General features: G+C 53.9%; 1 protein-coding gene across 1 annotated transcript; it reads left to right on the top strand.

The window, feature by feature from the left end:
• On the top strand, positions 1-25,081 carry pabpn1 (poly(A) binding protein, nuclear 1). The gene is made up of 6 exons (XM_085984389.1): positions 1-184; positions 16,819-16,927; positions 18,754-18,821; positions 18,954-19,060; positions 20,796-20,883; positions 24,487-25,081. The coding sequence occupies exons 1-6, from the start codon at positions 56-58 to the stop codon at positions 24,646-24,648; spliced, it is 663 nt and encodes a 220-aa protein (XP_085840515.1). The 5' UTR covers positions 1-55; the 3' UTR covers positions 24,649-25,081.
• Positions 25,082-26,365: the final 1,284 nt, after the last annotated feature.

Raw genomic sequence — 26,365 nt, 5'->3', positions numbered from 1 at the left:
GGCGTGCCGTGCGGAGCAAGCAAGCAAGCGAGTGAGAGAGAGAGGAAAAAAAAAGATGGCGGAGGGTGACTACGAGAACGGCGCCGAGGAGTCGCTGATGGAAGACCCGCACCGGGGGCTGGACGAGTCCGGCGACGGACCCGCCGCCGACGGCTTGGACGACTCGGCGATGATCGAGGACCCGGTGAGTGGCGCGTGGGGCGAGGGGGAGAAGAAATAACGCGGCCCTGAGGAGTGTTGGAGCCGCCGAATCCTCCCCTCCCCCCTCGTGGCGGCGAGGAGGATGAGTTTCCATAGCAACCCAGCTCCGGTGAAAGGGGTCGGTGTGGTGTTACCCGTGGCAACCGCCCCTCCGGAGCGTGCGTGGTAAAGGGGGAGGTGGGTGGTACAGGTCACGTGGTGCTGGGAGCGATTGTCCCGCTTGGAACCGGCGATTGTGACGTCACAGGGCACACGTGTGTGTGTGAGGGGGGGTGTGTGTGATGGGGGGTGGGGAGCGGGACTGCACTGGGCCTGCGTGGAGGGGGCGGGGGTTACTTGGAGGCTGCACTGGGCCTGTAGGAGGACAATTGGTGGAGTGAAATAGCGAGGAGAGAAGCCTCGGGCTACAGGGCGATATAGAGGCCAATTCATTAAATATATTCAAGAAGGAGTTAGATATATTTCTTAAGGCTAAAGGGATATGGGGAGAAAGCAGGGACAGGGGACTGAATTTGAATGATCAGCCATGATCTCATTGAATGGCGGAGCAGGCTCGAGGGGCCGAATGGCCGACTCCTGCTCCTATGTTTCTATGTAGATGGGTTGGTTAGATGGGCAGAACAGTGGCAAAATGGAATTTAACTGGAATAGATAAGGGAGAACCAGTGGATGTGGTGTATTTGGACTTTTAGAAGGTTTTCGATAAGGTCCCGCCTAAGAGATTAGCATGTAAAGTTAAGGCACATGGGATTGGGGGTAAGGTCATCTTCCAAAATTCGATAGACTCTGGAACAGTTCCCATGGATTGGAGGGTAGCTAATGTTACCCCACTATTCAAAAGATGTAATAGCAGAGTACTTGGAAAACAGTGACAGAATCGGACAAAGTCAACATGGATTTACAAAAGGTAAATCGTGCTTGACTAATCTACTGGAATTTTTTGAGGATGTAACTGGTAGAATAGATAAGGGAGAACCAGTGGATGTGGTGTATTTGGACTTTCAGAAGGCTTTTGATAAGGTCCCGCATAAGAGACTAGTGTGTAAAATTAAGGCACATGGGATTGGGGGCAAGGTACTGACTTGGATAGAGAACTGGTTGGCAGACAAGCAAAGAGTTGGAATAAATGGGTCTTTTTCCGAGTGGCAGGCAGTGACTAATGGGGTACCGCAGGGATCAGTCCTAGGACCCCAGCTATTTACAATATATATTAATCTAGATGAGGGAACTAGATGTAATATCTCCAAGTTTGCAGATTGGGTGGGGGTGTGTGCTGTGAGGAGGATGCAGAGAAACTCCAGTATGATTTGGACAGGTTGGGTGATTGGGCAGATGCATGGCAGATGCAGTATAATGTGGATAAATGCGAGGTTATCCACTTTGGTGGCAAAAACAGAAAGGCAGATTATTATCTGAATGGCAATAGATTGGGAGAAGGGGAAGTGCACCGAGACCTGTGTGTCCTTGTGCACCAGTCGCTGAAGGTAAGCATGCAGCTGCAGCAGGCAATTAAGAAGGCAAATGGCATGTTGGCCTTCGTAGCAAGAGGGTTCGAGTACAGGAGCAAGGATGTCTTGCTGCAGTTGTACAGGGCCTTGGTGAGACCACACCTTGAGTATTGTGTGGTTTTGGTCGCCTTATCTGAGGAAGGATGTTCTTGCCATGGAGGGAGTGCAGCGAAGATTCACCAGACTGATTCTTGGGATGGCAGGAATGACGTATGAGGAGAGATTGGGGAGATTGGGTCGAAGTGGGCAGCACGGTGGCATAGTGGTTAGCACTGTTGCCTCACAGCGCCAGGGACCCGGGTTCGAATCCGGCCTCGGGCGACTGTCTGTGTGGAGTTTGCACATTCTCCCCGTGTTTGCGTGGGTTTCCTCCGGGTGCTCCGGTTTCCTCCCACAGTCCAAAGATGTGCGGGTTAGGTTGATTGGCTATGATAAATTGACCCTTAGTGTTAGGGGGATTAAATACGTGGGGTTACGAGGATAGGGTGGGATATGTGTTGGTGTTGGTGTAGGGGTTACAGGGATCGGGTGGGATATGTGTCGGTGCGGGCTCGATGGGCCGAAATGGCCTCTATCTGCACTGTGGGGTTTCTGTGATTCTGTGATATACTCACTGGAGTTTAGAAGAATGAGAGGGGATCTCATTGAAACTTATAAAATTCTAACAGGACTAGACAGACCAGATGCAGGAAGGATGTCCCCGATGGTGGGGGAGTTCAGAACCAGGGTTCACAGTCAAAGGATAAGGGGTAAGCCATTTAGAACTGAGATGAGGATTCTCTTCACCCAGAGAGTGGTGAAGGGGTTAGGTATATGGGCAGGTACTGCGCTTGCACGGGAAGGGGGTGCTGGGGGTGATAGAGGAGTGGACTAGGGTGTCTGTGGACTAGTGAACCTGTGGAATTCTCTACCACAGAAGACAGTTGAGGCCAATTCATTAAATATGTTCAAGAAGGAGTTAGATATATTTCTTAAGGCTAAGGGGATCAAGGGATATGGGGAGAAAGCAGGAACAGGGTACTGAATTTGGATGATCAGCCATGATCGCCTTGAATGGCGGAGCAGGCTCGAGGGGCCGAATGGCCTAATCCTGCTCCTATCTTCTATGTTTCCATGTAACCCTGAAAAGTGTGAGGTGACGCATTTTGGGTGGACTAACAAGGCTAGGGAATGCACAATGAATGGTAGGATCCTAGGAAGGACAGGATCAGAGGGACCTTGGTGTGCATGTACATAGATCCCTGAAGGCAGCAGGACAGGTAGATAAGGTGGTTAAAAAGGCATATGGGATACTTGCCTTCGTTTACCAAGGCATAGAATATAAGAGCAGGGAGGTTATGACTCCACTAATTTCTTCCAAATTAAAGGTGTTGCTATGGGTACCCGCATGGGTCCTAGCTATGCCTGCCTTTTCGTGGGATATGTGGAACACTCTTTGTTCCAGTCCTACTCAGATCCCCTCCCGCACCTCTTTTTCCGGTACATCGATGACTATCGGTGCCGTTTCCTGCTCTCGCCCTGAACTAGATAATTTCATTCACTTTGCCTCCCCCTTCACATGGTCCATCTCCGACTCGACCCTTCCCTTCCTTGACTTCTCCGTCTCCATCTCTGGGGATAGGTTATTGACCAACATTCACAACACGCCCACTGACCCCCACAGCTACCTGGACTACACTTCCTCCCACCCCGCTTCCTGTAAGGACTCTATTCCATTCTCCCAGTTTCTCCGTCTCCGCCGCATCTGCTCTGACGATGCCACCTTCCACACCAGTGCTTCTGACATGTCTTCCTTTTTCCTCAACCGAGGAGTCCCCTCTACCGTGGTTGACACGGCCCTTGACCGTGTCCGTTCTAGCTCCCGCACTTCTGCCCTCACCCTTTCCCCTCCCTCCCGGAACCACGATAGGGTTCCCCTTGTCCTCACCTTTCACCCCACCAGCCTCCACATTCAACGGATCATCCTCCACCATTTCCGCCACCTCCAAAGTGATCCCACCACCAAACGCATCTTCCCCTCCCCTTTCAGCATTCTGTAGGGACCGCTCCCTCTGCGACACCCTAGTCCACTCCTATCACCCCCAGCACCCCTTCCCCTTCACCCGGCACCTTCCCGTGCAAGCGCAGGAGATGTAACACCTGCCCCTATACCTCCCCCCTTCCCACTGTCCAGGGCCCCAAAACCCCTTCCAGGTGAAACAGCGATTTACTTGTACTTCTTGCAATCTAGTATACTGTATTCGCTGCTCATGATGCGGTCTCCTCTACATTGGGGGGACCAAACGCAGATTGGGCGACCGCTTTGCGGAACACCTCCGTTCAGTCCGTAAGGGGGACCCCGAGCTTCCGGTCGCCTGTCACTGAAATTCACCGCTCCATTCCCACTCGGACCTCACCGTCCGCGGCCTCGTGCATTGTTCCACGGAAGCTCAACGTGAACTCGAGGAACAGCACCTCATCTTCCGATTAGGCACTCTGCAGCCTTCCGGACTCAATATCGAGTTCAACAATTTCAGATCATAACCTCGGCCCCTATTACATTTTTATATATTTTTTATCCACACCTTTGGTTTGAGCCTTTTCCTTTTTCTCTCTCCCACATGGCAGCTGTTTCTCATTCTGCCGGCCCATTTCACACTTCATCTAGAGCCATCCTTTGTCTCTTTACCTGTCCTATTACCATCTCGTCTCACCTTGAATATCTCTTAATGTCTCCTCACCTCTCAGACCTTCCCTTTTGTTCTTTCATCCCCTCCCCCATTTACCAGCCCCCAAACTGGCCTTTTAATGTTTCATTTCCTGCTTTTTTTTTCTCAGTTCTGACGAAGGGTTTCGACCTGAAACGTTAACTCTGTTTCTCTCTCCACGGATGTTGCCTGGCCTGCTGAGGTTTTCCAGCTTTTTCTGTTGTTATTTTGGAGGTTATGATGGAGCTGCACAAATGCTAGTTAGGCCACAGCTGGAATACTGTGTGCAGTTCTGGTCGCCACACTATAGGAAGGATGTGATTGCATTGGAGAGGGTGCAGAGGAGATTCACCAGGATGTTACCTGGGCTGGAGCGCTTCAGCTATGAAGAGAGACTGGACAGGCTGGGGTTGTTTTCCTTAGAGCAGAGAAGGCTGAGGGGGGACCTGATTGAGGTGCAGCGCTCCCTCAGTACTGGCCCTCCGACAGTGCAGCGCTCCCTCAGTACTGGCCCTCCGACAGTGCAGCGCTCCCTCAGTACTGCCCCTCCGACAGTGCAGCTCTCCCTCAGTACCGCCCCTCCGACAGTGCAGCGCTCCCTCAGTACGACCCCTCCGACAGTGCAGCGCTCCCTCAGTACTGCCCCTCCGACAGTACAGCTCCCTCAGTACTGGCCCTCCGACAGTGCAGCGCTCCCTCAGTACTGCCCCTCCGACAGTGCAGCGCTCCCTCAGTACTGCCCCTCCGACAGTACAGCGCTCCCTCAGTACTGTCCCTCCAACAGTGCAGTGCTCCCTCAGTACTGCCCCTCCGACAGTGCAGCCCTCCCTCAGTACTGCCCGTCCGACAGTGCAGTGCTCCCTCAGTACTGCCCCTCCGACAGTACAGCTCCCTCAGTACTGCCCCTCCGACAGTGCAGCGCTCCCTCAGTACTGCCCCTCCGACAGTGCAGCGCTCCCTCAGTACTGCCCCTCCGACAGTGCAGCTCTCCCTCAGTACCGCCCCTCCGACAGTGCAGCGCTCCCTCAGTACTGACCCCTCCGACAGTGCAGCGCTCCCTCAGTACTGCCCCTCCGACAGTACAGCTCCCTCAGTACTGCCCCTCCGACAGTGCAGCGCTCCCTCAGTACTGCCCCTCCGACAGTACAGCTCCCTCAGTACTGTCCCTCCGACAGTGCAGCACTCCCTCAGTACTGCCCCTCCGACAGTACAGCTCCCTCAGTACTGTCCCTCCGACAGTGCAGTGCTCCCTCAGTACTGCCCCTCCGACAGTACAGCTCCCTCAGTACTGCCCCTCCGACAGTGCAGCGCTGCCTCAGTACTGCCCCTCCGACAGTACAGCTCCCTCAGTACTGTCCCTCCGACAGTGCAGTGCTCCCTCAGTACTGCCCCTCCGACAGTACAGCTCCCTCAGTACTGTCCCTCCGACAGTGCAGTGCTCCCTCAGTACTGCCCCTCCGACAGTGCAGCGCTCCCTCAGTACTGCCCCTCCGACAGTGCAGTGCTCCCTCAGTACTGCCCCTCCGACAGTACAGCTCCCTCAGTACTGCCCCTCCGACAGTGCAGTGCTCCCTCAGTACTGTCCCCCCGGCAGTGTAGAACTCCCTCAGTATTGCCCCTCCGACAGTGCAGTGCTCCCTCAGTACTGTCCCTCCGACAGTGCAGTGCTCCCTCAGTACTGCCCCTCCGACAGTGCAGCGCTCCCTCAGTGCTGCCCCTCCGACAGTGCAGTGCTCCCTCAGTACTGCCCCTCCGACAGTGCAGCTCCCTCAGTACTGCCCCTCCGACAGTACAGTGCTCCCTCAGTACTGCCCCTCCGACAGTACAGCTCCCTCAGTACTGTCCCTCCGACAGTACAGTGCTCCCTCAGTACTGTCCCTCCAACAGTACAGCTCCCTCAGTACTGCCCCTCCGACAGTACAGCTCCCTCAGTACTGTCCCTCCGACAGTACAGCTCCCTCAGTACTGCCCCTCCGACAGTGCAGCACTCCCTCAGTACTGCCCCTCCGACAGTACAGCTCCCTCAGTACTGTCCCTCCGACAGTGCAGCACTCCCTCAGTACTGTCCCTCCGACAGTGCAGCACTCCCTCAGTACTGCCCCTCCGACAGTACAGCACTCCCTCAGTACTGTCCCTCCGACAGTGCAGCTCCCTCAGTACTGTCCCTCCGACAGTACAGCACTCCCTCAGTACTGTCCCTCCGACAGTGCAGCACTCCCTCAGTACTGTCCCTCCGACAGTACAGCTCCCTCAGTACTGCCCCTCCAACAGTACAGTGCTCCCTCAGTACTGTCCCTCCGACAGTACAGCTCCCTCAGCACTGCCCCTCCGACAGTACAGCTCCCTCAGTACTGTCCCTCCGACAGTGCAGCACTCCCTCAGTACTGTCCCTCCGACAGTGCAGCACTCCCTCAGTACTGTCCCTCCGACAGTGCAGCGCTCCCTCAGTACTGTCCCTCCGACAGTACAGCTCCCTCAGTACTGACCCTCCGACAGTGCAGCACTCCCTCAGTACTGTCCCTCCGACAGTGCAGTGCTCCCTCAGTACTGCCCCTCCGACAGTGCAGTGCTCCCTCAGTACTGCCCCTCCGACAGTACAGCTCCCTCAGTACTGACCCTCCGACAGTACAGTGCCTCCCTCAGTGCTGCCCCTCCGACAGTGCAGTGCTCCCTCAGTACTGCCCCTCCGACAGTGCAGTGCTCCCTCAGTACTCCTGCAGTATTCACAGTTTATTCTGTACCCATTCTCTTGATCCATTAAAGGAATACTGGCAGTCCAGACTTACAGGCATCATAGAATCTTGCAGCACAGAAGGAGGACCCATCGTGTCTGTGCCGCCTGTTTGAAAGAGCTGTCCAATTTAGTCCCACACCCCAGCTTTACTCCCGTAACCCTGCAAACTAGTCCTCTTCCAGTACATGTCCAATGGCCTTTTGCAAGTTCCTGTGGAATCTGATTCCTCCGCCCTTTCAGGTAGTGCCAAAACAACTCTCATCTCCCCTCTAGTTTTTTTGTCTATCATTTTAAATCTATGACCTCTGCTTACTGACCCACTTGCCAGAGGAAACAGTTTCTCCCTACTTGCTCTGTCAAAAACTCCTCATAATTTTGAATACCTCTAATATGTTTCCCCTTTATCGTCTCTGCTCTAAGAGGAACAATCCCAGCTTCTCCAATCGCTCCATATAACTGAAGCCCCTCATTTTTAAAAATTATTCATTCCTGGGATGTGGGCGTCGCTGGCGAGGCCAGCATTTATTGCCCATCCCTAGTTGCCCTTGAGAAGGTGGTGGTGAGCCGCCGCCTTGAACTGCTGCAGTCCGTGTGGTGAAGGTTCTCCCACAGTGCTGTTAGGGAGGGAGTTCCAGGATTTTGACGCAGTGACGATGAAGGAACGGCCGATTGGAGGGGAACTTGGAGGTGGTGGTGTTCCCGTGCGCCTGCTGCTCTTGTCCTTCTAGGTGGGAGAGGTCGCGGGTTTGGGAGGTGCTGCCGAAGAAGCCTTGGCGAGTTGCTGCAGTGCATCTTGTAGATGGTACACACTGCAGCCACGGTGCGCCGGTGGTGGAGGGAGTGAATGTTTAAGGTGGTGGATGGGGTGCCAATCAAGTGGGCTGCTTTGCCCTGGATGGTGTCGAGCTTCTTGAGTGTTGTTGGAGCTGCACTCATCCAGGCAAGTGGAGAGTATTCCATCACACTCCTGACTTGTGCCTTGTAGATGGTGGAAAGGTTTTGGGGAGTCAGGAGGTGAGACACTCGCCACAGAATACCCAGCCTCTGACCTGCTCTTGTTGCCACAGTATTTATGTGGCTGGTCCAGTTAAGTTTCTGGTCAATGGTGACCCCCAGGATGTTGATTTGGCGATGGTAATGCTGTTGAATGTCAAGGGGTGGTGGTTAGAATCATAGAATGGTTGCAGGACAGAAGGAGGCCATTTTGCCTGTTGAGCCCATGCTGGCTCTCTGCTGTTCACTCTCCTCCCTCAGAATGTTCTGCAGCCGTTCAGTGACATCCTTGACCCTGGAACCAGGGAGGCAACATACCATCCTGGAGTCACGTCTCTGGCCGCAGAAACGCCTGTCTGCTCCTCTAACTATTGAATCCCCTATCACTATTGCTCTCCCTCTCCTCTCTCCCCCCCCCCCCCCCTCCGTGCCTTTGCAGCTGAGCCTTTCATGGTGCTGTCGACTTGGCTCTGGCTGCACTCCCCCCCAGAGGAACCATCACCCTCACCAGTACTGAGCACCGAATACTGGTTGGTGAGCAAGATGGACTCAGGGGACTCCTGCACTACCTGCCTGGTCCTCTTCTATCTGACGGTCACCCATTCCCCCTCTGCCTGCACACTAAGCTGCAGGGTGACCACCTCCCGAAACGTGCTATCCACGTAGCTCTCAGCCTCACGGATGCACAGCAGTGACTGCAGCTGCCGCTCAAGCTCCGTAACCCGGTGCTCGAACTGCTGTAGCTGTCGACACTTCCCGCACATGTGGTCGTCCAGACCACGGGAGGTGTCCAGGAATTCCCACATGGCACCGGATGTGCCTTCCACAGGTGTGGGCTGCCCTGCCATACCTCTAATTACAGACTATTTACTAACCTAGCTGGAATAAACTGAAAAACTTTAAGAAAGCCCAGTATAAACACTTACCAGATACTTACCAATCAGCTCCCTTTTTTTGAACGTTTAGTTTTTAATCCCGGCTCTTAATTTAAACCAATGCCCAAAATAAAGAGAGAAATACTGACCAACCAATCACTTCCCTGTGACGTCACTCCTTGTTTTTGTTGTCCGGTCTGCTGCCTCCGCTCTCGGGCCTCGCTCTTCTGCGCTCTTTATATCCTCGGGCTTCACTCTCGCTCCCTCTCGGGTCTGCTGCCTCCACTCTCGGGCCTCGCTCTTCTGCGCTCTTTATATCCTCAGGCTCTGCTCTCGCTCCCTCTCGGGTCTGCTGCCTCCGCTCTCGGGCCTCGCTCTGCCGCGCTCTTTATATCCTCAGGCTCCCTCTCGGGCCTCGCTCTTCTGCGCTCTTTATATCCTCGGGCTCCACTCTCGCTGCCTCCGCTCTCGGGCCTCGCTCTTCTGCGCTCTTTATATCCTCAGGCTCCGCTCTCGCTCCCTCTCGGGTCCGCTGCCTCCGCTCTCGGGCCTCGCTCTGCTGCGCTCTTTATATCCTCAGGCTCCGCTCTCGCTCCCTCTCGGGTCCGCTGCCTCCACTCGGGCCTCGCTCTGCCGCGCTCTTTATATCCTCAGGCTCCACTCTCGCTCCCTCTCAGGTCCGCTGCCTGCACTCTCGGGCCTCGCTCTGCCGCGCTCTTTATATCCTCAGGCTCCGCTCTCGCTCCCTCTCGGGTCCGCTGCCTCCACTCGGGCCTCGCTCTGCCGCGCTCTTTATATCCTCAGGCTCCACTCTCGCTCCCTCTCAGGTCCGCTGCCTGCACTCTCGGGCCTCGCTCTGCCGCGCTCTTTATATCCTCAGGCTCCGCTCTCGCTCCCTCTCGGGTCCGCTGCCTCCGCTCTCGGGCCTCGCTCTGCCGCGCTCTTTATATCCTCAGGCTCCACTCTCGCTCCCTCTCGGGTCCGCTGCCTCCGCTCTCGGGCCTCACTCTGCCGCGCTCTTTATATCCTCAGGCTCCGCTCTCGCTCCCTCTCGGGTCCGCTGCCTCCACTCTCGGGCCTCGCTCTGCCGCGCTCTTTATATCCTCAGGCTCCGCTCTCGCTCCCTCTCGGGTCCGCTGCCTCCGCTCTCGGGCCTCGCTCTGCCGCGCTCTTTATATCCTCAGGCTCCGCTCTTGCTCCCTCTCGGTTCCGCTGCCCGCGCTCTTTATATCCTCAGTCTCCGCTCTCGCTCCCTCTCAGGTCCGCTGCCTGCACTCTCGGGCCTCGCTCTGCCGCGCTCTTTATATCCTCAGGCTCCGCTCTCGCTCCCTCTCAGGTCCGCTGCCTGCACTCTCGGGCCTCGCTCTGCCGCGCTCTTTATATCCTCAGGCTCCGCTCTCGCTCCCTCTCGGTTCCGCTGCCTCCGCTCTCGGGCCTCGCTCTGCCGCGCTCTTTATATCCTCAGGCTCCGCTCTCGCTCCCTCTCGGTTCCGCTGCCTCCGCTCTCGGGCCTCGCTCTGCCGCGCTCTTTATATCCTCAGGCTCCGCTCTCGCTCCCTCTCGGGTCCGCTGCCTCCACTCTCGGGCCTCGCTCTGCCGCGCTCTTTATATCCTCAGGCTCCGCTCTCGCTCCCTCTCGGTTCCGCTGCCTCCACTCTCGGGCCTCGCTCTGCCGCGCTCTTTATATCCTCAGGCTCCGCTCTCGCTCCCTCTCGGGTCCGCTGCCTCCACTCGGGCCTCGCTCTGCCGCGCTCTTTATATCCTCAGGCTCCACTCTCGCTCCCTCTCAGGTCCGCTGCCTGCACTCTCGGGCCTCGCTCTGCCGCGCTCTTTATATCCTCAGGCTCCGCTCTCGCTCCCTCTCGGGTCCGCTGCCTCCGCTCTCGGGCCTCGCTCTGCCGCGCTCTTTATATCCTCAGGCTCCACTCTCGCTCCCTCTTGGGTCCGCTGCCTCCGCTCTCGGGCCTCGCTCTGCCGCGCTCTTTATATCCTCAGGCTCCGCTCTCGCTCCCTCTCGGGTCCGCTGCCTCCACTCTCGGGCCTCGCTCTGCCGCGCTCTTTATATCCTCAGGCTCCGCTCTCGCTCCCTCTCGGGTCCGCTGCCTCCACTCTCGGGCCTCGCTCTGCCGCGCTCTTTATATCCTCAGGCTCCGCTCTCGCTCCCTCTCGGGTCCGCTGCCTCCACTCTCGGGCCTCGCTCTGCCGCGCTCTTTATATCCTCAGGCCCCACTCTTGCTCCCTCTCGGTTCCGCTGCCCGCGCTCTTTATATCCTCAGTCTCCGCTCTCGCTCCCTCTCAGGTCCGCTGCCTGCACTCTCGGGCCTCGCTCTGCCGCGCTCTTTATATCCTTAGGCTCCGCTCTCGCTCCCTCTCGGTTCCGCTGCCTCCGCTCTCGGGCCTTGCTCTGCCGCGCTCTTTATATCCTCAGGCTCCGCTCTCGCTTCCTCTCGGGTCCGCTGCCTCCACTCTCGGGCCTCGCTCTGCCGCGCTCTTTATATCCTCAGGCTCCGCTCTCGCTCCCTCTCAGGTCCGCTGCCTCCACTCTCGGGCCTCGCTCTGCCGCGCTCTTTATATCCTCAGGCTCCGCTCTCGGTTCCGCTGCCTCCACTCTCGGGCCTCACTCTGCCGCGCTCTTTATATCCTCAGGCTCCGCTCTCGCTCCCTCTCGGTTCCGCTGCCTCCACTCTCGGGCCTCGCTCTGCCGCGCTCTTTATATCCTCAGGCTCCGCTCTCGCTCCCTCTCGGTTCCGCTGCCTCCACTCTCGGGCCTCACTCTGCCGCGCTCTTTATATCCTCGGGCTCCGCTGTCGCTCCCTCTCAGGTCCGCTGCCTCCACTCTCGGGCCTCACTCTGCCGCGCTCTTTATATCCTCAGGCTCCGCTCTCGCTCCCTCTCAGGTCCGCTGCCTCCACTCTCGGGCCTCACTCTGCCGCGCTCTTTATATCCTCGGGCTCCGCTCTCGGTTCCGCTGCCTCCACTCTCGGGCCTCACTCTGCCGCGCTCTTTATATCCTCAGGCTCCGCTCTCGCTCCCTCTCAGGTCCGCTGCCTCCACTCTCGGGCCTCACTCTGCCGCGCTCTTTATATCCTCGGGCTCCGCTCTCGGTTCCGCTGCCTCCACTCTCGGGCCTCACTCTGCCGCGCTCTTTATATCCTCAGGCTCCGCTCTCGCTCCCTCTCAGGTCCGCTGCCTCCACTCTCGGGCCTCACTCTGCCGCGCACTTTATATCCTCAGGCTCCGCTCTCGCTCCCTCTCGGGCCTCGCTCTGCCGCGCTCTTTATATCCTCAGGCCCCACTCTCGCTCCCTCTCGGGTCCGCTGCCCACGCTCTTTATATCCTCAGGCTCCGCTCTCGCTCCCTCTCGGGCCTCGCTCTGCCGCGCTATTTATATCCTCAGGCTCCGCTCTCGCTCCCTCTCGGGTCCGCTGCCTCCACTCTCGGGCCTCGCTCTGCCGCGCTCTTTATATCCTCCGGCCCCGCTCTCGCTCCCTCTCGGGTCCGCTGCCTCCGCTCTCGGGCCTCGCTCTGCCGCGCTCTTTATATCCTCAGGCTCCGCTCTCGCTCCCTCTCGGTTCCGCTGCCTCCACTCTCGGGCCTCACTCTGCCGCGCTCTTTATATCCTCGGGCTCCGCTCTCGCTCCCTCTCGGGTCTGCTGCCTCTGCAGCGGACCTGAAGATGGTTGGGCCTAGGACACTGCCCTGAGGAACTCCTGCAGCGATGTCCTGGGGCTGAGATGATTGGCCTCCAACGACCGCAACCACCATCTTTTGTGCTAGTTATGACTCCAGCCAGTGGAGCGTTTTTCCAATGACTTCAATTTTACTAGGGCTCCTTGATGTCAAGGGCAGTCACACTCATTTCACCTCTGGAATTCATCTCCTTTGTCTATGTTTGGACCAAGGCTGTAATGAGGCCTGGAGCCGAGTGCTCCTGGTGGAACCCAAACTGAGCATTGGTGAGTAAGTGCCACTTGATAACACTGTCGACGACACCTTCCATCACTTTGCTGATGATTGAGAGTAGACTGATGGGGCGGTAATTGGCGGGATTAGATTTGTCCTGCTTTTTGTGGACAGTACATACCAGTGGTTGATGCCAGTGTTGTAGCTGCACTGGAACAGCTTAGCTAGAGGCGCAGCTAGTTCTGGAGCACAAGTCTTCAGCACGATAGCCGGAATGTTGTCAGGGCCCATAGCCTTTGCTGTATCCAGTTGCTCAGCCCTTTCTTGATAGCACGTGGAGTGAATCTAATTGGCTGAAGACTGGCTTCTGTGATGGTGGGGACCTCAGGAGGAGGCTGATATGGATCATCCACTCAGCACTTCTGGCTAAAGATGGTTGCAAACGCTTCAGCCTTGTCTTTTGCACTCATGTGCTGGGCTCCACCATCATTGAGGATGGGGATATTCATGGAGCCGCCTCCTCCTCCAGTTAGTTGTGTAATTGTCCACCATCATTCACGACTGGATGTGGCAGGACTGCAGAGCTTTGCTCTGATCCATTGATTGTGGGATCGCTGAGCCCTGTCTATAGCATGCATGTAGTCCTGTGTTGCAGCTTCCCCAGGTTGGCACCTCTTTTAGGTACGCCTGGTGTTGCTCCTGGCATGCTCTTCTGCACTCCTCATTGAATCAGGGTTGGCCCCCTGGCTTGGTGGTAATGGTAGAGTGAGGGATATGCCGGGCCATGAGGTTACAGATTGTGGTGGAATACAATTCTGCTGCTGCTGATGGCCCACAGTGCCTCATGGATACCCAGTTTTGAGCTGCTAGATCTGTTCTGAATCTATCCCATTTAGCACGGTGATAGTGCCACACAATGCGATGGAGGGTGCCCTCGGTGTGAAGACGGGACTTCGTCTCCACAAGGACTGTGCGGTGGTCACTGCTACCAATACTGTCATGGACAGATGCATCTGCGACAGGTAGATTGGTGAGGATGAGGTCAAGTAGGTTTTTCCCTCGTGTTGGTTCTCTCACCACCTGCCGCAGTCCTAGTCTGGCAGCTATGTCCTTCAGAACTCGGCCAGCTTGGTCAGTAGTGGTGCTACCGAGCCACTCTTGGTGATGGACATTGAAGTCCACCAGCCAGAGTACATTCTGTGCCCTTGCTACTCTCATAGAAACATAGACGATAGGAGCAGGAGTAGGTCATTCGGCCCCTCGAGCCTGCTCCGCCATTTAATGAGATCATGGCTGATCATCCAAATTCAGTACCCTGTCCCTGCTTTCTCCCCATATCCATATATATACATCACATACACTTTCTGAACCACCTGATCAACTTGCCGTGGCACTTTCAATGATTTGTGAATATGCCCCCCCAGGTCCCTCTGCTCTTGCACCCCCTCAAAATAGCACCATTTAGATTACACGGCCTCTCCATGTTGTTCCTCCCAAAGTGCATCACTTCACACTTATCCACATTAAACTGCATCTGCCACGTGTCTGCCCATTTCATCAGTCTTGTCTATGTCCTCCTGAAGTCTTCTGCTTTCCTGCTCACTATGTTGCCAAGTTTTGTATCAACTGTAAACGTTGAAATTATACACCTATACCCAAGTCATTTATATATAACAAGGAAAGCAATGGTCCTAATACCGACCCCTGGGGGGCCCCACTGCATACTTCTCTCCAGTCAGAAAAACATCCATTCACCACTACTCTCTGCCTCCTATCCCTTAGCCAATTACATACCCAAGTTACCATCATCCCTTTAATCCCCTGTGCTTCTAACCTCCGAATAAGTCTCTGATGTACTTTATCAAATGCCTTTTGAAAGTCCGCTTGTACAAAATCTACGGCAGCACCATCATCAGCCCCTCTCCGTTACTTCATCCAGTTAATTTGAGTTCAGGCTTTTAAAAATAATCATTCTCTGGGTGTGGGCATCGCTGGCAAGGCCGGCTTTATTGACCGCCCCGAGTTGATCCTCGAGAAGGCGGTGGTGAGCCGCCGCCTTAGAATTTGGTCCGCAATAGGTTACAGACAGGAGCTTACTTTGATGGGCTACATTTAAGAGTTGGAGGAGAGGCTGGCCAGGAGAGCATTGGAATCGTCCCAAGTTAACAAGAACTTGTATTTGTACAGCGCCTTTAACGTAGTAAAACGTTCCAGAGTGCTTCATGGAAGCGTAAATCAGACCGAATTTGACACCGAGCCACATACAGGAAACTTTGTTATCCGGAGGCTGAATGTCCGGCAAGCTCGAGCCACTGGCAAAAATCAGGAGCCGTTTTGTTAGGTTTTTTTTCTTCTCGTGGCTTTTTTTTCCCCCAACAGTCAGGCTCTGCAAAGTCTCTGTAGCTTAGCAACAGCTTCAGAGAGACGCTTCCAAGGTACGGGCCGACTGTTTAGAAGCTGTTGCTAAGCAACAGTGTTTGTTGTCCGATACGGAGATGAAAACCTCCATATGCTTCAACATTAGCGCTGGAGTGTCCGGCAGTTTTGAGGGAACGGCAACAGCTCGGTCCCGTCGGTGCCGGATAGCACAAAGTTTCCTGTAATAGTCATTGAGTTATACAGCACAGAAAGAGGCCCTTCGGCCCATCGCGTCCGCACCGGCCATCAAGCCCTGTCTATTCTAATCCCATTTTCCAGCATTTGGTCCATAGCCTTGTATGCTATGGCGTTTCAAGTGCTCATCCAAATGCTTCTTGAATGTTGTGAGGGTTCCTGCCTCTACCACCCTTTCAGGCAGTGAGTTCCAGATTCCAACCACCCTCTGGGTGAAAAAGTTTTTCCTCAAATCCTCTCTAAACCTCCTGCCCCTTACCTTGAAACTATGCCCCCTGGTTATTGACCCCTCTACTAAGGGGAAAAGTTCCTTTCTATCTACCCTATCTATGCCCCTCATAATTTTGTACACCTCAATCAGGTCCCCCTTCAGCCTTCTCTGCGCCAAGGAAAACAACCCCAGCCTGTCCAGTCTTTCTTCATAGCTGAAGTGCTCCAGCCCAGGTAACATCCTGGTAAATCTCCTCTGCACCCTCTCCAATGCAATCACTTCCCTCCTATAGTGTGGCTACCAGAACTGCACACAGTATTCCAGCTGTGGCCTAACCAGCGTTTTGTACAGCTCCATCATAACATCCCTGCTCTTGCCTTCATTAGCCGAGGCATAGAATATAAGTATCCCATATGCCTTTTTAACCACCTTATCCACCTGTCCTGCTGCCTTCAGGGATCTATGTACATGCACACCAAGATCCCTCTGGTCCTTCCTAGGGTCCTACCACTCATTGTGTATTTCCCTTGCCTTGTTAGTCCTCCCAAAATGCATCACCTCACACTTTTCAGGGTTAAATTCCATTTGCCACTGTTCTGCCCATCTGACCAACCCATCTATATCGTCCTGTAGCCTGAGGCTTCCCTCCTCGCTATTTACCACTCCACCAATTTTCATATCATCTGCAAACTTACTGATCATACCTCCTACATTCATATCTAAATCATTAATGTACACTACAAACAGCAAAGGACTCGGCACCGATAAGGAGACATTAGGGCCGATGACCCAATGCTCGGTCAAAGAGGGAGGTTTTAAGGAGCGTCTTAAAGGAGGAGGAGAGCTGGCGGGGGGGGGGGGGGGGTTGCCATTCAGATAATCTGCGTTCCTGTTTTTGCCACCAAAGTGGATAACCTCGCATTTACCCAATTTAGGGGCGGGGAGGTACAGGTGGCCTGTCAGAAAGTGTTGGCGGGGGGGGATGGTGGTGGTGGGTCTCTGAAAATATGAGCCCCATGCCACGACTGGTCTGTGGGTGGGCACTGTCTAACGTTCATTCATTCATACCTGTCCCCCCTCTCTCTCTGTCCAGGAGCTTGAAGCAATCAAGGCCCGTGTCCGGGAGATGGAAGAGGAGGCGGAGAAACTCAAGGAGCTGCAGAATGAAGTGGAGAAACAGATGAATATGAGTCCGCCCCCGTGTAAGCTGTGGTCCCCTTGTTCCCTCCCTCGGGGAGGGAGGGGTTGAGCGCTGCCCTGTACCCATTATCCCTGCCCCAGACTGTCACGGGGCTACGGGTCCGGCGCTGGTCTCCGTACGGTACCCCACCTAGACCCCCCCATCCTGTGTGAATCCCTCCCCCCAAACAGTTCCAGGGCTTGGTAAGAACAATAGAAATAAGAGCAGGAGTCGGCCTTACGGCCCCTCGAGCCTGCTCCGCCATTCAACAAGATCATGGCTGATCATCGACCTCATCTCCACTTTCCTGCCCGATCTCCATATCCCTTGATTCCCCTAGAGTCCAACAATCTCTCGATCTCAGCCTTGAATATACTCAAAGACTCAGCATTCACAGCCCTCTGGGGCAGAGAATTCCAAAGATTCACAAACCTCTGAGTGAAGAAATTCCTCCTCATCTCAGTCTTAAATGGCCGACCCCTTATCCTGAGACTATGCCCCCTAGTTCTAGACTCTCCAGCCAGGGGAAACAACCTCTCAGCATCTACCCTGTCAATCCCCTTCAGAATCGTGTATGTTTCAATGAGATCACCTCTCATTCTTCCAATCTCTAGAGAATATAGGCCCATTCTACACAATCTCTCCTCATAGGACAGCCCTCTCATCCCAGGAATCAATCTAGTGAACCTTCGTTGCACCGCCTCCAAGGCAGGTATATCCTTCCTTAGATAAGGAGACCAAAACTGTGCCCAGTACTCCAGGTGTGGTCTCACCAAGGCCCTGTACAATTGTAGCAAGACTTCCTTACTCTTATACTCCAACCCCCTTGTAATAAAGGCCAACATGCCATTTGCCTTCCTAATTGCTTGCTGTACCTGTGTTTCCTGCACGAGGACACCCAAATCTCGCCGAACATCAACATTTAACAGTTTCTCACCATTTAAAAAATATTCTGTGTTTCTATTCTTCCTACCAAAGTGAATAACCTCACATTTCCCCACATTATACTCCATCTGCCACCTTACTGCCCACTCACTCAGTCTATCGATATCCCTTTGCAGACTCTCTGTGTTCTCCTCACAGCTCACTGTCCCACCTAGCTTTGTATCATCAACAAACTTGGATAGATTACACTCGGACCCTTCATCCAAGGCATTAATATAGATTGTAAATAGCTGAGGCCCAAGCACTGATCCTTTCGACGCCTCACTACTGGATAAACCCCTTTATCCCTACTGTTTTCTGTCCATTAACCAATCCTCTATCCACGCTAATATGTTACCCCCAGCCCTTATCTTGCGTAACAACCTTTTTATGTGGCACCTTATCAAATGCCTTTTGGAAATCCAAATACACTACAACCACTGGTTCCCCTTTATCTACCCTGCTAGTTACATCCTCAGAAAAACTCTCTAAATAAATTTGTCAAACGCGATTTCCCTTTCATAAAACCACGTTGACTCTGCCTAATGTTATAATTCTCGAAGTGACTTGCTGCCACTTCCTTAACAGTGGGTTCCAGCAATTTCCCAACAACTGATGCTATTCGTGAAAGGAGGGAGAGAGAAAACGAGGTTACATTTGCTACCTTCCAATCGGCTGAGAGGAGGAGGGTGTGTCGCCGCCTCCCTGGAGCCTTGTACACTCTTACCCCCCCCCCCCCCCCCACAAACAGCTGATCGGATTGGTGACCATCTGGGTGGCGGGGAGGGAGGAGATGCGGGTTGCCTCCTTGCCCTTGGCTGGCACGGTGGGGCTGCGGGGGGGGGTAAATAAACCCTGCTGCCGGGTTCCGGGCTCTGTCATCTCCCCCATCCTCTCTCTAACCATGTCGCGTTTCCCTTGCAGCCGGTCCAGTCATCATGTCGGTGGAGGAGCGGATGGAAGCAGATGCCCGGTCTATCTACGTGGGCAATGTGAGTACGATGGTTCCGAGCATCCCCCCCACTCCCAGACTTTCCAACCTCTCTATCTGCCTTGCTCTCTCTCCTTCCGCAGTGACCTGTCTTGTTGACTGTGTATCTTTTTTCCCCCCTCCCCATCCCCAGGTTGACTACGGAGCGACTGCAGAAGAGCTGGAAGCCCACTTTCACGGTTGTGGTTCAGTGAATCGCGTGACTATACTGTGCGACAAATACACGGGGCACCCCAAAGGGTGAGTGAGTGAGCGAGCGAGCGGAGGAAGAATCATAGAAATTTGCAGCACAGAAGGAGGCCATTCGGCCCATCTTGTCCGTGCCAGCCGACAAAGCTATCCTCCCTAATCCCACTTTCCAGCACTTGGTCCGTAGCCCTGTAGGTTACAGCACTTCAAGTGCATATCCAAGTACTTTTTAAATGTGATGAGGGTCTCTGCCTCTACCACCCTTTCAGGCAGTGAGTTCCAGACCCCCACCACCCTCTGGGTGAAAACATTTCTCCTCAAATCCCCTCTAAACCTCCGACCAATTACTTTAAATCTGTGCCCCCTGGTTATTGACCTCTCTGCTAAGGGAAATAGGTCCTTCCTATCCACTCTATCTAGGCCCCATATAATTATATACACCTCAATTAGATCTCCCCTCAGCCTCCTCTGTTCCAAAGAAAACAACCCCAGCCTATCCAACCTTTCCTCATAGCTAAAATTCCCCAGCCCAGGCAACATCCTCGTAAATCTCCTCTGCACCCTCTCTAGTGCAATCACATCTTTCCTGTAATGTGGTGACCAGAACTGCACGCAGTGTTCTAGCTGCGGCCTAACTAGTGTTTTATACAGTTCAAGCATAACCTCCCTGCTCTTGTATTCTATGCCTTGGCTAATAAAAGACTTGCATTTATATAGCGCTCTTCACGATCAGCGGATGTCTCAAAGCGCTTTACAGCCAATGGAGTACGTTTTGAAGTGTAGTCGCTGTTGTAATGTGGGAAACGCGGCAGCCAGTTTGCGCACAGCAAGCTCCCACAAACAGCAATGCGATAATGACCAGATCATCTGGTTTTTAGATGTTAATTGAGGGATAAATATTGGCCAGGAGAGCTCCCCTACTCCTCTTCGAAATAGTGCCGTGGGATCTTTTACATCCACCTGAAAGAGCAGACGGGGCCTCGGTTTAACATCTCATCCGAAAGACGGCACCTCCGACAGTGCGGCACTCCCTCGGCACTGCACTGGAGTGCCAGCCTAGATTTTTGTGCTCGAGTCTCTGGACTGGGACTTGGACTCACGACCTTCTGACTCAAGAGGCAAGAGTGCTACCCACTGAGCCACAGCTGACAGAGGGGGGGGCTGAGATCGGCTGTGGGGGGGAATGCTAACCCATTATATACAGGGGGTGGGAGGGGGGGGCACTGTGACCTAACTCTGGGATCTTTCGCCTCTTCCCTTCTCTTGCGCCATGTGGAGCAGAGGTTTCCCCTCTCTGCAGGAAAGGTTTCTTCCGCTTCGCAGAGATGCAGAAGAAGGAAACAGTTCCTTCCGGCCCCACCACTCACTCTCTCTCTCTCTCTCTCTCTCTTTCTCTCTCTTTCCCCCCCCCCCCCCCCCCCCCTCCACGTGAGCTATTCGCATCAACCACCGGCCCGATTTAAAGAAAGATTTTGCATGGATTCAGCGCTTTCCACGGCCTCGGGACGTGACACCCCATCCGTCCCATTCCCCCAACCCCCCGAAACACTTCCCAGTCGACGAAGGACTGTTCTGAAGCCTAAGTCGCTGTGGCATAACGTCTGAGGAAAACGCGCAGTTGGCAGATCTTTTGCACACGGCAAGGTCCCGCCAACCACGATTTTAAGATTAAACGAGCGGTTGGCCGGGTGGTTTTTTTTTTGGGCAGTGATGTCGGGTTGAGGGATAAATATCGCCCCTCCGTCTGTGGGGTGCATTCCTACCTCTTGTCTTGTTCCCTCTGTAGTTTCGCCTACATCGAGTTTTCCGACAAGGAGTCGGTGCGGACTGCGATGGCACTGGACGATTCTCTCTTCAGGGGCAGGCAGATCAAGGTGAGCGGGAAGGTGGTTGGGGGTGTGTCTGTTGGAAAGAAAGCATCTATCTGCAGTTAATTAGCCTACAGGAAACACAGAGTCAGCATGTAGATACAGCAAGCAATTAAGAAGGCAAATGGCATGTTGGCCTTTATTGCAAGGGGGTTGGAGTATAAGAGTGAGGAAGTCTTACTACAATTGTACAGGGCTTTGGTGAGGCCACACCTGGAGAACTGTGCACGGTTTTGCTCTCCTGAGGAAGGACATACCTGCCTTAGAGGCGGTGCAATGAAGGTTGACTGGATTGATTCCTGGGATGAGAGGATTGTCCTACGAGGAGAGATTGAGTAGATTGACCCTATACACTCTGGAATTTAGAAGAATGAGAGGTGATCTCATTGAAACATAAAAGATTCTGAGGGGGATTGACAGGGCAGATGCTGAGAGGTTGTTTCCCCTGGCTCAAGAGTCTAGAACTATTAATTTCTCCAGTACTATTTTTTTTTTTACTAATTTCTTTCAGTTCCTCATTCTCCCGAGACCCTTGGTTCTCCACTATTTCCAGGAAGTTTTTTTACGTCGTCTTCTGTGAAGACAGACACAAAGTATTTAATTTCTCTGCCATTTCCTTATTCCCCATTATAATTTCTTCTGTCTCAGCCTGTAAGGGACCCATGTTTACTTTTGCTAATCTTTCCCTTTTTACATACCTAGAGAAGCTTTTGCAGACTGTGTTTATGTCTCTCGCTTGTTTGCTCTCATTCTATTTTCTCTCTCTATCAATTTCTTGGTCCTCCGTTGCTGAATTCTAAAATCCTCCCAATCCTCAGGCTTACTACTATTTTTGGCAACATTATAAGCCTCTTCCTTTGATCTAATACTATCTTTAACTTCTCTTGTTAGCCACGGTTGGACCACTTTTCCTGTGGGGGTGTTTGTGTCTTAAAGGAATGTATATTTGTTGTAAATTATGTATTAATTCTTTAAATGCTAGCCATTGCTTGTCTACCATCATACCTTTTAATGTAGTTTCCCAATCTACCGTAGCCAACTTGCCCCTCATACCTACGCAGTTTGCTTTGTTTAGATTTAGGACCCTAGTTTCGGATTTAACTAAATCACTTTCAAACTGAATATAAAATTCTGTCACATTATGATCACTCTTCCCTAAAGGCCCCTTTACTACAAGGTTATTAATGAACCCTTTTTGATTGCACAGTACTAGATCTAAAATGGCCTGTTCCCTAGTTGGTTCCTCAACATACTGATCTTGAAAACTATCTTGCATACATTGCATGAATTCGTCCTCCACACTATTCCTGCAAATTTGGTTTGCCCAGTCTGTAGATTATTTCCCCCTGATGTCACCTCAGTCCCTGATGTCCTATTACCTTTGTTACTCTCTCTGACCCACTTTGCTTATTTTTACCCAAAACTCAGCTCTGCTCTAGAGCCTTGACATTGCTCTTGCTGCTTCTAAATTTACTCTTTCCTGAACCCTCACACCCCCACTTCATTAGTTTAAAGCCCTGTCGTCTATCCTAGTTATTCGATTTGCCAGGACACTGGTTCCAGCCCGGTTTAAGTGGAGCCCATCCCAACGGAACAGCTCCCTCTTTCCCCCGTACTGGTGCCAGTGCCCCATGAAGCGAAACCCCTGCCTCCCTTGCCACTCTTTGAGCCACGCATTTAACCTTCTACTCTGCTTATCCCTATGCCAATTGGCGCATGGCTCGGGTGACAATCCAGAGATTATTACCTTTTGAGGTTCTGCTTTTTAATTTGGACCCCAACTCCTCAAACTCTCTCAGGCAGAACTGGGAATGAGGTTCTGCTATGTCGTTGGTTCCTACGTGGACCACGATAACTGGATCCTCACCTTCCCACTCCAAGTTCTTCTCCAGCCGCGAGGAGATGTCTTTAACCCTGGCACCGGGCGGGCAATACAACCTTCGGAACACTTTTTGTCGTGGCTGCAGAGAACAGTATCTATCCCTCTGACTATACTGTCCTCTACCACAACTACATTCCCTTTCACTCCCCCCACTTGAATGGCCTCCTGCACCGTGGTGCCATGGTCAGCCTGCTCATCCATCCTGCAGGCCTTTCCCTCCTCCACACAGGCAGCAAGAACCTCATACTTGTTGGACAAAGGGCAAAGGCTGAGGCTCCTCCAGCACTGCACCTGCCTGAGTTGCAGTCACCCCCTCCTGTCCCTGACCACTAACCAGACCTGTACCACTACCTAACCTAAGGGGTGTGACTACCTCCTGGATCAAAGTGTCCAGGTAACTCTTCCACTCCCTGGTGCCCCCGCAATGTCTGCACCTCAGACTCCAGCTCAACAACTCGGAGCTGAAGTTCCTCAAGATGCAGGCACTTATGCAGATGTGGTTGTCCGGGATCGCAATGCTCTTCACAAACTCCCACATGCTGCAGTTGCGGCACACCACCTGCACTGCCATCCATACATGACCTTGTGCTATTTAATTAAATTTGTATTTAAGTAACTTAGTTTACACTTTCGTTTCTTGACTACTTAATTGATCTAGATTAAGTTATGGGTACTGAAATTAAATATCGACCTGTAACACAAAGCACTACAAGTAGTGTAGGCAAGAAGCAGCAACTCCTTCCCACTGTTTCTGCTCAAGTCCACCCCGTTTATTTCCACTCTGTTTAACCGTAACTCTTGCCAGTAATATTTTAGCGAGAGGAGGGGAAAGCTCAGTTAGTCATCGAGTGAAACAGCACAGAAAGAGGCCCTTCGGCCCATCGTGTCCACGCCGGCCATCAAGCCCGGTCTATTCTAATCCCATTTTCCAGCACTTGGTCCGTAGCCTTGTATGCTATGGCGTTTCAAGTGTTCATCTAAATGCTTCTTGAATGTTGTGAGGGTTCCTGCCTCTACCACCCTTTCAGGCAGTGAGTTCCAGATTCCAACCACCCTCTGGGTGAAAAAGTTTTTCCTCAAATCCCCTCTAAACCTCCTGCCCCTTACCTTGAAACTATACCCCCTGGTTATTGACCCCTCTACTAAAGGGAAGCGTTCCTTTCTATCTACGCCCCTCATAATTTTGCACACCTCAATCAGGTCCCCCCTCAGCCTTCTCTGCTCCAAGGAAAACAACCCCAACCTGTCCAGTCTCTCTTCATAGCTGAAGTGCTCCAGCCCAGGTAACAGCCTGGTGAATCTCCTCTGCATCCTCTCCAATGCAATCACATCCTTCCTATAGTGTGGCGACCAGAACTGCACACAGTACTCCAGCTGTGGCCTAACTAGCGTTTTGTACAGCTCCATCATAACCTCCCTGCTCTTGCCTTCATTTGCCGAGGCATAGAATATAAGTATCCCATATGCCTTTTTAACCACCTTATCTTGACATGCCCACCAAGGTCCCTCTGTCCTTCCTAGGATCCTACCATTCATTGTGTATTCCCTTGCCTTGTTAGTCCTCCCAAAATGCGTCACCTCACACCTTTCAGGGTTAAATCAATCAGTTATCCGTTGTCGTACGGTCAAGTGCCACAGGGCAAGATCCCGCGGACAATCTGCCTCTCGACCAATCCCGGCGTCCCCTAACACACTTTTTTTCCCTCTCTTCCCCCTCCTCTCTGTAGGTGGTCCTGAAGCGGACAAACAGACCGGGCATCAGCACGACGGACCGGGGCTGGCCCAGGGCGCGGTTTCGGGCGCGGGCAAGCTACTCCTCCAGGGCACGGTTCTACAGCGGCTACGTGCCGCGGGCGAGAGGCAGAGCCTTCAGGTCTGGGACGCTGTAGCGGTTAGAGAACGTGCGCGCACAGCCGCGTGCGAGTTAGCAGACTCCGCAGTCGCGACCGGGCCGGGGGGGGGGTGGGGCGGGGGGGGTGGTGGCATTTAGTGCCCGGGGATTTTCAGCCAGGACGTTTATCGCTTTATTTTTTAAAGCGACGCGACCATGTCGCGGGGCTGGAGGGTTGTGTGTGTGTGTGCGGTGAGGAGCTCTCTGAGGCGGAGGGGGGTTGTTGGGAGGGTGCTGGGATATCTCTGCATGTCTGGCTCTGGCCAAGTTGGCTGGGTGCGACCTTTCAAAAACCCCATCCCTCTTTTCCCCCCTCTCCCACCCCCCCTACCCCCATCCCCCCCAAAATCCCTCCACTTTCTGTTCCCAATCTCTGTACACTCTATGCAAAATAAAAAGCAATCCATGTCTCGGATTGAGCTTGGCTTTCATCACGATGCAGAGGTGTGTTTTTATTTTCGTGTTTCCTCTTCCTTTTTTGCTGTACGCCCATCTCATCTCTCTGTCGCCACCTCTCTGTGTGTGTCTCTCTCTCGCCACCTCTCTCTCGCTCTCCCCATCTCTCTGGTGCTAACTTTTCTGTGTCTCTCCTTCTCCCTGCTCTCTCTCCACCCCCTTCTCTCTCTCTCTCCACCCCCCTCTCTCTCTCTCCGCCCCCTTCTCTCTCTCTCTCCACCCCCTTCTCTCTCTCTCTCCACCCCCTTCTCTCTCTCTCTCCGCCCCTTCTCTCTCTCTCTCTCCGCCCCCTTCACTCTCTCTCTCCGCCCCTTCTCTCTCTCTCTCCGCCCCCTTCTCTCTCTCTCTCCGCCCCCTTCTCTCTCTCTCTCCGCCCCCTTCTCTCTCTCTCTCCGCCCCCTTCTCTCTCTCTCTCCGCCCCTTCTCTCTCTCTCTCCGCCCCCTTCTCTCTCTCTCTCCGCCCCCTTCTCTCTCTCCGCCCCCTTCTCTCTCTCCGCCCCCTTCTCTCTCTCTCCGCCCCCTTCTCTCTCTCTCCGCCCCCTTCTCTCTCTCTCTCCGCCCCCTTCTCTCTCTCTCTCCGCCCCCTTCTCTCTCTCTCTCCGCCCCCTTCTCTCTCTCTCTCCGCCCCCTTCTCTCTCTCTCCGCCCCCTTCTCTCTCTCCGCCCCCTTCTCTCTCTCTCCGCCCCTTCTCTCTCTCTCTCCGCCCCTTCTCTCTCTCTCTCCGCCCCCTTCTCTCTCTCACTCCGCCCCCTTCTCTCTCTCCGCCCCCTTCTCTCTCTCTCTCCGCCCCCTTCTCTCTCTCTCCGCCCCCTTCTCTCTCTCTCCGCCCCCTTCTCTCTCTCTCCGCCCCCTTCTCTCTCTCTCCGCCCCCTTCTCTCTCTCTCCGCCCCCTTCTCTCTCTCTCCGCCCCCTTCTCTCTCTCTCCGCCCCCTTCTCTCTCTCTCCGCCCCTTCTCTCTCTCTCCGCCCCCTTCTCTCTCTCTCCGCCCCCTTCTCTCTCTCTCCGCCCCCTTCTCTCTCTCTCCGCCCCCTTCTCTCTCTCTCCGCCCCCTTCTCTCTCTCTCCGCCCCCTTCTCTCTCTCTCCGCCCCTTCTCTCTCTCTCCGCCCCTTCTCTCTCTCTCCGCCCCTTCTCTCTCTCTCCGCCCCTTCTCTCTCTCTCCGCCCCCTTCTCTCTCTCTCCGCCCCCTTCTCTCTCCGCCCCCTTCTCTCTCTCTCCGCCCCCTTCTCTCTCTCTCCGCCCCCTTCTCTCTCTCTCCGCC

This window comes from Somniosus microcephalus, chromosome 4 (genome assembly GCF_052327205.1).
Source record: "Somniosus microcephalus isolate GS21.2 chromosome 4, FLI_Smic_1.0, whole genome shotgun sequence".
Lineage (NCBI taxonomy): Eukaryota > Metazoa > Chordata > Chondrichthyes > Squaliformes > Somniosidae > Somniosus > Somniosus microcephalus.
This window is presented reverse-complemented; position numbering and strand designations above follow the sequence as displayed.